This window comes from Larimichthys crocea, chromosome XII (assembly GCF_000972845.2).
Source record: "Larimichthys crocea isolate SSNF chromosome XII, L_crocea_2.0, whole genome shotgun sequence".
Lineage (NCBI taxonomy): Eukaryota > Metazoa > Chordata > Actinopteri > Sciaenidae > Larimichthys > Larimichthys crocea.
Window position 1 is genome coordinate 1,350,525 of NC_040022.1, and position 12,006 is coordinate 1,362,530.

Genomic DNA, 12,006 nt, shown 5'->3' on the forward strand with positions numbered 1-12,006 from the left:
TAAAGAGTCACACAGGGACATGAGTAGTTGTAGTACCTGCAGTAGTGCATTGATTTTACTGTAATTATTTACAGAGGTGTTTTCTGTTGGGGAAGGATAGAAAAAAAGATCGAATTGTAATTCATATTCACATATTTTTGTTCTTGTCACTGACAAGCAGCCACATGTCAGTGTGCTGTATAAAGGCTGCAAGCAGCTCAGGCATGCCATTGTGTGAAAGTGTGCTACTCGGTTGTCCTTCGTATGCTGAGTAAAGGTTAGATTTAGTAAGTCCACCTGTTCAATGTCCTCCATCTTTCATTGCTTAAGCTCTCACAGATCCGGGAAATTAATTCATCATAACCTTGGGCAACCTGGTGAGAGCACAGCGAAGGAGGATGAGGGGGAGGTTCACTCTCCTCACTGACCGCTGACCATGTCCACGCGTCCTCATTGTGCAATCTGGTATCAACAAATTAGGCTCACATATGCACAACTTTTAACCTCTGACCTCCTTTTCCATGGATGCAGGCTTCGACTAAGGTAACTCAATCCTCACACCAACAGTCAGCCAGCCTTGGTGCTACTCCCTCTCCCCTCTGTGCTAAGTCTGAGCACTCTTTTTTCTCAGCATGTCCCAGACAGCTGCATCGCCTGTTTAGTGTCTTTACATCGTTGCAGGGCAGCGTTCTTTATACCTCATCAATGTCAGCAACATTGAGAGTATCTTAATGGGGCGGCAACTTTTTCCCCCTGACTTCAATTGGCATATAAATAACTATTCCAAACAGTCTATAAAAGCCTTGAACCTCTCATTTGACTGTTTATTCAAAGCTGTACGGGAAGCTTTTTAATTTTGGATTACAGGGGTCACTGGAAAATGTCAGACTGTTAAGTGTTTATTAGGCGATATACATGTTTGAGAGGTGCCCAGGTTCAAATGATCTGCTCTTTCTTTTGGCCAGGGCAGTTATATTTCTCTTGGAACAAAAAACACATTTACACTCCCAGTGGGGAGAGTTCATTCACCCCCACCAGTCAGCACCTGTTAGCGTTTAAGTCTGCATAATGACTACGGCATTAATTAATGATTTTAAAAATATGTTGGTACTATATTTGACCTGACATCTGATGAATTGAACAGATTTATATGTCATGTATGAGATCATGTATGTAAGTCTGCAGATGATAACACACAATCATTTGTAGTTCTTGTCACCAGAGCTCTTACCTCCTTCACAGGAACAAAAACAGTCTGGAAGTCTTATTCAGATGCAAAACAGACATTAACTTCTAATGGGACTCTATAGGCTTAGTGACTCATCTTCAAAAATGTAATTACAACATGTTACTCCAGGGGTACTCTAGTAAATATTGCATAAATTTGGGGCGACTCGCAGAAAATAAATTGGTCAAAATTGAAGCAAAAGTAGCCAAGATATCCTGACTTTCATTCCCTGTGGGTCAGGCTTCAAAATCTATGATTATGTCACCTGACTTTGTAAAACTTTGTGAATTTCCCTAAAGAGCCACAGAAGACACCAGTCCTGTAGTGTTGTAGTATACCTGCTTATTTTTCAATCAGGATTGGGTATACCAACTTCTAAATCCCCTCTGATGCATGCCATTCAGTCAGATATTTTCTTTCCTAGAATGGCATGACATAGTTGTCCAATTTTCATGAGTGTATGGAGTAAAGAAAAAGAAATACTTCACTCAAATTGTATAATAATGTAGTAGTGTCACCGTTCTGTGGTGAATGTTTCTGGTCGAAATTCTTGTTAACTGTCGTGGTACTGAAATAAAGACTTGAGAATCAAGCTGTGTTTGAATAGTTTACATTTTTTTGCAGTCTGCAGCGTGAAAGACGAAAGATTACACATGAGTATTTATCAGAAACTATTATGATGGTGTATCTTTCCCAGGAGAAGCAGTAGTTTACACAGGTTTGGTTGTCATAGTGCAAGGTCACCCTGATCCTCTGAGGTAACCACAGAAAATAATTAAAGAGAGAAGAAACAGCTTACATAACAAATTCATATGCAATACATTTCTACTAGAGCACATCTATAATTTTCCATTACACAAGATCCTGACTCCCTGAAATCAAGCAGGAAAAGTAAAGTGACAATGTGTAAATGCTACTGACCCATTTTTGGGTGAGCTAAATGTGCAAGAGTAATCTTACATGTCACTGTTTATAACACAGAGTGTTTATCCTTTGCTGGTCAGACTGCTTTAAAAAGAAAGATTGGGTCATGAATTAAGATTATACTCACTACAACTCTTTGTGACAAATAAACTTTATGTGTGAAATCAAATGAGGGAACTTTTTTCTCTCACTTTTAACTGATAGAAAACAGGTATCACTCATTATCTTTCTTTTGTAACAGTTTTTTGTAGATCTAACCATTATAACTGAGACTATGTAACGATTTTATGTCAAACTACATTTCCAGGGAGATAAAAGGCAGAAAAGTTTTAACATGTATTATTTGAAATGCATTTTGTGTTAAAAGAATAGATATTCATTCAGCCTGTTGTAATGAATATGGACCAATTCCCATGGAAACTATGCGCTCATGACTGGGAGGGTTCAGCAACTTAAGAGTCCAGAGGCATGAGAACCACGAGGGCCATGCCATGTATGTAAGACCAGATGGCGGTCGGGCTCATTTTCAACAGCAAATGGCTCAATTTACTTTTGGTTGGCTCGTGTAATGTGCACGCTTGGCTTTGTGTGGGAGGCTCCGATTGTGAATTCCCCTCACGCCAACTGATCTTCTACATGCACACGAGGATGCACAATAAAAAGCACGTGGACTTTTCCTGCATTTGCTGCTGTTTCATTTAAAAAGTAGATATGGGATATATAGGGAAAGGATTTGCTTTTTTCAAACTTAGGCTGACTGTTACTGTTCTCTGGTGTCTGTTATGTTGTTTATTTTCCACCTGAACAATATTTAAAAAGTGATGTCACTTTAAATCAACTGTGGTGCTTTTATTGTGCCTAAATTATGTGTACGGTTTATCTTTTATATTTGGATGTTGGATTTTGTTACTTTAGTGTCATTGTGGGAAAATAGTTCAACTAAATAACCAACTGGAAAATCAAATTAGTTGCTATGGTGCGGCACCGACAGTATAAAGAATGGACAGTGCATGCTTGACGTTACCCTCAGGTTTCTGAAGAGATGTTTTGAAGGTCAGAGTGTGGTGACGCTGGACGCTGCCATATGTTTCTTCAGCCTTGTGACTAATCTAAAAATCGACAAAAACATCAATCATCGGCTGACCTGAGGCAGGTCGAATGACGCCTAGGTGCTCAAATAAACTGTAACCTACCTGTCAATCAAAGTTACCATGCTTATAATTATGCATAACTTTAAACCTTAATATCATTTGAACTGGTTCAAAGACTCAGTACAGTTGTCATTAAGGTGGAAATTAACTATAGAGACCAAAACTGTTTTTTGTACCAGGCTGTAAACATGTTTATTTCTGCTGTGAAGTTGGACACTTATGGAGACTGACTTACTCTGCAGCCAGCCTCATGTTGCCGATTGAGGAAGTGTAGTTTTTGGCACTTTTGCATTGGCTTCACTTCACAGCCACGGAGGTTATCACTTGGGTGGCAGCAGCTCAGCCCATTGGGACTTGGCTTAGGAATGGGATAGTGGCTGGACTGTCATCTGAAATGGTGCCATATCACCTCCCGGGTGAGCACCAAACCTCTAACTCCATCATCCACCATGCCATCATGCCATCACTCCACCATCTCCATATTTGTGTGCATATGTAAGTGTGGTTGTTATAAAACTTGAGGGTTGAGTATTAAAATGAACAGCTGCTCACAGCTGCTTTAATACGTCTAATATCGATTTTACAGCTCTGCCATGAGTGCTGGAAAGTTGAATTAAGAGTAGATACAATACAAGACCTTCTATTAGAGGTCTGCTATTACAAATCTAAAAACTATGAAGTCCAGTTCTAGTTTTTAAAAGTTGAATATCAGGGTCAGTGTGCCTCATTTAAACTTCCCAACATAGAGCCATCTCCACAGCCGTAGGCATCATGGTGTCTTTCCTTCACACTGAATGACAGAGGATTACACACTCCTAATTTAGATTCAAACCCAATGCGTGTGCCGTAACCAGATACAGCCAGAGTGAGTATCTGCCACCAGCCTGTGTTGAGATCTAGAGTGGGAGACTAATCCCTTCAGTGTTTACTATCTAGTGATACAGGTGTGATCATATGCAGGCTGCTATAAGACCTCTGTTGTCACCCATGGGGCTGCATGTGCCCGAGATAGGAGGGTGGTTTCTGAGAAAACTTCTTTCCTTTTCTATTCACCCTGTTTCTATTTAACCTTCCTGCCAAGAGTCTTGACAAAGCTGTGAAAATAAAGTTTGTTTTTTTATTCTAACTGAATTTTCAGATACATGTGACTTGTGTTACACTGACCTTTTTAGACAACGCTGTTTACGAGGATGGCAGCTTGCATTCATAGCATGCTATACACAGAGAGGATCCTTTGCAGCTCTTATTTTTAGCCGATGGAGTCACCAACCTGCCTTCTACCTGCATCACGTGAGTCGGTTGAGTGTTAAGGAATGCGTAGCTGGCTTTTTTGCAACATGTATAGCCCACAGATAAGCCTCCGTGACAGATCGCTGTTAAAATTGTCATTCTTTTGGCTTCAGCTTCACGTGTCCTGCAGTGTTTGCCCCTGAATACCTGGCCGTATAGGGCCATGGTACTGTTGCAAAGTGACACAAATGAATCGCTTGACCAGATTGTCAACTGTATTTCGTTCACAGTTGTCTTTGGAATATCAGATTCAACCACACAAACACATTTGTTATGTGATATTGTGGTTGGTGTGCAAAATATCAAAAAGCTAGTGCTATATTATCAGGGCCAGAATCATCAAAGATATTCATACTGATGACTTTTATGATGAATAATAGCTAATGTATCATGGAGGAGAGAGCTATGTGTCATCATTTATGAGGGGAATGCATCATTTATAGGCTCCTTGTTACAGAGAAATGTCTGGCTGAAAGTTCATGAGTGGATTAAAAAATAAAGGCAACATGAGAAAGTTTCCGAGGTTGTTTAAAGATTAATGTTATTCGTGTTATTATATTATCTGCAGGTTATTATGTATTTATTTTCCTGCAACATCTACAGTGAAAATCCATCAAATATAAAATATTTCGTTGTGAATTTCAGAGTGTGGTGTCTCTGGTCGCTGCCACGCATGTTGGCAGTGCTTCTTCCACCTCCTGGTTAATCTAAAAATCAGCAAAGACCTGGATCACTGGTGGTGCTGAATGATAAGCCGACCTGTCAGTTAGTTAGTTATCCATAACTTTAAGCCTTAATATAATTTGAACAGGTGAGTTCTATAAAAATTCAACCTCAGTACAGTTGCTATAAATGGCAGAATTGGCTATAGAGACCAAAACAGTTTTTTGTACCAGGCTGTAAACATGTAAAGTTGGATATTTTAACATGGGGACTTATGGAGACTGACTCGTTCTGTAGCCTGCCTCAAGTGGACGTTTGAGGAACTGCAGTTTTTGGCACTTTTGCATTGGCTTCACTTCACAGCCATGGAGGTTGCTGCTTGGTCGTCCCCAACCAAGTTAAAAACCAAACTGTTCTGAATCACAAGGAAGTTAAAACAAAATACTGGTTTCACTGATAAATAGGAGATGTTTATTGTGTGACTTCTCTAAAATAGGAAGGTGAACACTACATGCACACAACAGCAGCAAAGAAGCAAAGAAAAGCGCTCAAATGACACATGGATCGTCAAAATAAGTCGATCTGTCCAGCTCTGGCACAGAGACACACTGGGCTGCAGCTACCACTGAGGACCGGACAGGAGTGTGAGCTTTCTAACAGTCTGTGGGGAGTTTACATTCTCACATTAAAATTTAACACTTGGTGGATATTTTATAAGCTGATTTCTGCACTTTTTGGTCTGACCTTCTTTTAGGGCATCAAAAAATGGAAAGAGAATTTTTAGTCCTTGCAGTCCAAAGAGAGCTCAGCAACAGAATCTAAATGCTTTAAATATTAATGCCGGCAGATCAAATTTACAGACAGTATAATTGAAGTACTTGAATAAATATAATATAAACTATTCAAATATGTAAACCATGCACTTTATTTTTGGTGTCTAGTCAAAACATTTGGCCACACTCCCATGACAGCCTGATACAGGCCTGAACAGAGAGTAGTGTTGAGCCTTTAGAGCGTTTGTGTCTTTGCGATACATATTTTACCAAACTGACTCACTAAAAGGTCAAACTGAGGGAGCTGATAACACCCCACACATGTGAAATCTCCCTTTTCTGTCAGTGGTTGTTCATATCCTAACATAACATTCACCCTAAAGGGCTGGTGGGGAGGGGAAGGACAGTCTGGGACTATGTATAGCAAGAAGCTGTAAAGTGTGAGACTCCTCTCTGGCATTTATTCATTCCTGACACCGGGCTGTAACAAACAAACATTTTCCAGCGGCTGAGGTTCTCGTTTCTCTTGGAGAGGAAGCAAGGGAAGCTGGAAGGAGTATCACCATTGCTCAGGGACGCCCCTACACCCCCTCAACACCATATAAGAGACTGTGAAACATGATAGCTGCTTCTAAATGTCTCTTCCTCAAGCTGTGAACATTCAAATACTCTGACTTCAATTTGTCTAGACATTAGCTCTCCCCCGTCCCCCTGTTTAGAGACCAGTAGCGCAGAGAAGTGATGAATAATGAATCGTGTTGACATTCAGAGTTGAGGTCAACTCGTACCATGGCACAAATAAATTGATCGTTTCCTAATGAGATAATCTGAGTCATGTGATCTCCCTTCTTTGTGCAGAAAAATGTCATTAAATGATGCATGATTTAATGAGAAATTACAACAGATGAGCTCTGGAGCGAGGTCATACTGGATCTTGAGTGGTTGGAGTTGTGAGAAACAAAAACCTGAGACAGCTTCGCAATTTCCTCGGTTACATTAGCAGCATCTGAGAGATGCCCGAGTCTTCTTCCAAGGGGTAACCAGTTATAACCAGCTCTGCCCATCCTAGAAGTCTGTGTGGGGGCAGCTGGGGCCACCAGCACAATGTTACAGCACCAGTCATGCAGACTCAGTTATTCTTATTAATCTGTGAAGATAATCTGGTAAATAAGTAAATGTTACTCTATGTGCATGAATATTATTTAGGTGGTTCTACATGTACATGTATTTCAGTGCATGGCAGACGTTCAGTGTTCTAAATAGCTGCCTTTCAGGCAACCATGTGACTTCTCAGTGGCATTTGAGGGGAGAGGTTACATTTTAATGGCTTTGCCCCCTCAGTTGGTTATTTGGTTGTGTATGTCACATGACGGCCCTGCAGGTCAACAGGGAACACGAGGAGGAATGTGGACGAAAATATTACTTAAAGGTCTCTCCTTACTCTAAAAGGAAAGTGTTTAAATCAAGTGTTTTTAAGATCAATCTCTAACGTCTCCGCTCTATCTAAGATGATATTGCACAAGCAGGTGTGATGTAAGCAGACAAATCAACAACACATACCAAAATGAAATCATGTGCTATTGTCGGTAGCTGTTGTTTATTTGTCCCGCAGTACATGTCTCTCATTAATAGTACCAAAAACAACGTGAAATTGACGCATACCTCTGCTTGTAAAAGCCCAAAATAGAGAAATAACTGAGCTGCAAGCCATTTTATGTATTTAAGGTACAGTCTCCGTTATCTGGCAGTATCTAACTCCTAGAATAATTACAGTTGTTTTGATGTTTATGTGGTAAGAGGTATGTCCAAGACTCTGGGAACATTTTGGTTGTCAACATTTTTTATGGTCTAGGGGTGGGTGCATGTGACTGCACAGTGGGAGGAGCAGGACAAGGGCCACTCATTTCTAAGCTGAAGTCACTGGATATTAGGCCCTAAAATAGCCCTACAGAGGGTATATAGGGGTCTTCTCTAGCTTTCCCCATCAGACAACGGCTCTGTGCAACAGGACACACGACTGTGTGAAAAAATCATTTCATATTCGGATGGGAGAGACTCACAGCAGGTGAGGAAAAGAGGATCGTACGGGCTAGAAGAAGGGGATTGGAACATATTGTGTTCTGCAATAACAGCAGGAGATACTGCTGCTGGAAACTAAAGGATAATAACTAAGCGAGGAGGAGAAGGAGGAGGACACAGAGCAAAGGATACTTCATTTTATTGGACTGGTTTGTTCTCTTGGATTTCTCACTTCCCTCCTCCTGGGCTGACAGTAAAGGGGGAGGCAGAGTGGCAACCACTGCAGGGATGAAGTACAACTACCATGTACCAGTGTCGACGTACACTCGTAGTTCACAGTACACGCCAACATACCACACACCCACCTATTACACCCCCTCACATTACACACCAACGCACTCCACATCCACGTACGCCTCCACGACAAAGTACACCCCGACACAGTACAGCACAACACATTACACCCCATCACATTACACGTCCGCTTACAAGTCTGCGTCGACGTACGTCCCTTCATACAGCAAAGGCTCACGGTACAGTTCAACAGAGCGCACACAAGCGCAGGAAAACCCTGCGCCTGTCATACCTGTCGTCACACCTGCAAAGAGGACTGTGCACTTCCCCAATGACATCATCTTCCAGGATATTGTTAGACGAGGAGATATGGAGCAAATCGGTCGGTTCATGAGGGCGAGGAAGGTTCGTGTGGATACACTCTTCCACTCAGGTGAGCTAAAGTCTCCACAGCTTTGACTTTTTTCCACCAGAAAAAATTGCCTACACTTTAAACTCCCAGCCAATGAGGACCAAGGCTTTCAAAACTGTTTGTGAACTGGCTGTGTGAGTTTGTGTGAGTGTTAGTGCTGCAGCAGAGGACTGATGTAGTCTTGTGTGCAGGTATGGCGGCACTACACGAAGCTGTGCTAACAGGAAACCTGGATGTGGTGAAGTTGCTGGTGAAATACGGCGCCGATGTTCATCAGAGAGATGAAGATGGATGGACACCACTCCACATGGCCTGCAGTGATGGCTACCCGGAAATTGCCAGGTGACGCATGACCTTTTAAACTTTTACTCCTGACCAATCAAACAAACATCTCTTTAATAAAGAACAGTTCCTGCACATTTTCTATTAAATATGCATGCTTTAAATATCTATATATGACATTCAGCCGTCAGCAAGCTGAGGGATTAAAAGATGAGGAAACGTTGAGTATGAGAGAATTAATTTAATATTATTAGGTATGTTTTGAGTCCAGTTATATCTATTTTTAGTCTATTTGTAGTCGTGATAAACTCTGACATGTTTTCTTTATGTTTTAGTACCTCTGTTTAACACTGCTTTATTCTCCCCTCTGCAGGTATCTGCTGGCGATGGGAGCCAGCACAGAAGCTGAAAATGAAAGTGGAGAGAAGCCCGCAGACCTCATCGACCCGGACTGCAAAGAACTGCTCAAACTGTTTGAGACAGGCTGCGTGTGATACTTGGAAAAGACAGAAAACGACATATTTAACAGTGTACGGTGCCAAACAATCCTGTAAAGCGAGATGGTGATTCTGTTTGCACAAATTGCTCTGAGATTATTATTATTTTTTAATTGTAGCCTTAAAGCAATACTGTATGTCTCTTCATGGTTGATTTTATTTGACTTTATTTTGTGCATTTGTGTTTTTATCATAGTGCCAGTGTCTATGCTGCAAATGTTAATCCATGAATATCCCCCTTGCTTCACTCTCAGTTGAATCGAAATGTCACCTTTACTTGTCGTGTATGATCCATTTCTGAAGAACATCAGATTCTTTTCTATTCTCATGAGCGTTTCGGTTTAAGTATTTTTACTCTTGTTCGTGTAAAGCAGTCTGGTTGCACTCTGCAGACTCTATGATTGTACTGTATTTACCACACCGAATTTGGGCTGAGATGTTTGTGTTTTATAGAGAGAGTTATGAATCCTCCCTGCTGGGCAGAAAGAGGATCATCCAGATTAATAATTGATACTTCGCTGATGGTCAGAAATCAGAAAACATCAAGCTTATGCTGTGCAAGCACTACTACTGCTGCAGTATTTCCTCTCATGTATTGCTGTTGTTTTCTGTAGAAGAAATGCGAACGTCATCGATGAAAGTCTTATAATTTTCTCTTCTAGAATTATTTTTGTACCTTTTCATAAATAAAGAGACTTTTTTAAAATATGGCTCAGTTGCTGTTGTGTTGTCTGTTAAAGAGAAAGAGAAATGAGAGAACAAACCTGCATTTTCACCACCAACACTTCAAGTTGTAGCTTTTTAAACCATCTGCTTGGTGTTACACGATACCTGGGATCCAGCTTTAGTCAGGTTTTGCTGTTGCTGATTTTAATATTCACAAAAAAAGACCACACCAACATACAAATGTAAAAGTGCTTTGAATGGTTGGAAGACTAGAAAGGTGCTATATAAGTACAGTCCATTTACAAGTTTCAAGTTTCATCATATGCAGGTTAACACGACAATAACAATACACTGAAATGTGTTGGATCAGAGGAACCGGTCAGCTCAGCATTAGGAATGTGAAACAGATAGAAATAAGCTAAAGAAGTTCAATACAACACTATATAAAAAAATAGAAGAATATAAAATACAAAATATAAAATATCCTAAAATAGAATATGAGAAAAATATAAATATGTGTATGACACAAAATATACTAAAATAGGATATGAAGTATACTGAAATAGAATATGGAAAATATGTTTGAATCTTCTATTTACTGCACAAAGTTGTGACAACTATAATGTTTTCTGCTTTTGGCTTCTGCCAATCATCTGATTGGCTAATTCGCAATTATTATTACTTATCAACAATTTAACAACTAACCATTTTACTCTGGATAAAGATATCACATCATTTTGAGCAAATTGGCTTGAATTTCTAATTAATTAACAATAACGATGCCAAAATCCTGCAGACAAAGATGTTTCTTGCCAAACTAAGAAACATGGAATTATTAGTTTATTCAGTAGTCTCTAAATATTAATGAGTTTATACTGTTAACATAGTAGCCAACGGATGGTGCAGATTCTTCGGCTGCAGCAGTGTTGAATATTTTTTATATGAGCTTGTAAATTACTAAACTTTCAAGAGTCATTTCTTAATCACTCGCAGTGACTTACTTTAAGATGACGACTAGCCCACTGTCCATATTATACTTATTGCTTCTCAGGGTATCATGAAGAGAGATGGCGGTCTTTAAAATGCCAGAAACACTTCACCAACCAGTCCTCCCCTCCATGCTACAGCTGGGTTTATAAAATGGCAACAGTTAATCTGCTCCATACATACAGTTTTATCCAAAGAGTGCATGAACCGGGCTATATAAAAAATAGAAGATATAAAATACAAAATATAAATATACTAAAATAGAAAAACAAAAATAGAGTAGATGGAACAAGACCAAACTCTTTTATTTAGAATTTTTAATAAAATACTATTAAAATACCATATATATATTTTTATTATTATTATTATTATCAGAATTACTTTAATTCGCCAGTGACTGTACAATAACAATAATATATATAAAAACAAAATGTGTACAGTATATTTACCTTTTTATATGTGACTATTATTATTATTTATTGTTATTATTATTATCATTATTGTTATTATATTATTATTAGTGTGTAGTAATGTATTATTATTTGTTGATTATTATGTTATTATTATTATTATTGTTTTTGTTGTTATTATTATTGATTGATTGATTGATTGATTATTATTATTGTTATTATTGTTATTATTATTATTATTATTTGTTGGTTTTATTATTATTATTATCATTATTATTATTATATTATTATTATTATTATTATATGTTTTATTATTTTATATTATTATTATGATTATTGTTTTTGTTGTTATTATTATTGATTATTATTCTTATTATATTATTATTATTATTATTATTATTTTTTATTATTATTATTATTATTTATTTATA

The 12,006-nt window shown here is 38.7% G+C and overlaps 1 protein-coding gene across 1 annotated transcript; it reads left to right on the forward strand.

The window, feature by feature from the left end:
* Positions 1–7,984: 7,984 nt before the first annotated feature.
* Positions 7,985–10,212, forward strand: ppp1r27a (protein phosphatase 1, regulatory subunit 27a). Its single transcript, XM_010744067.3, has 3 exons — positions 7,985–8,754; positions 8,925–9,075; positions 9,389–10,212. Exons 1-3 carry the CDS (start codon positions 8,316–8,318, stop codon positions 9,507–9,509), a joined length of 711 nt encoding a protein of 236 aa, XP_010742369.3. The 5' UTR covers positions 7,985–8,315; the 3' UTR covers positions 9,510–10,212.
* The last annotated feature ends 1,794 nt before the right edge of the window (positions 10,213–12,006 follow it).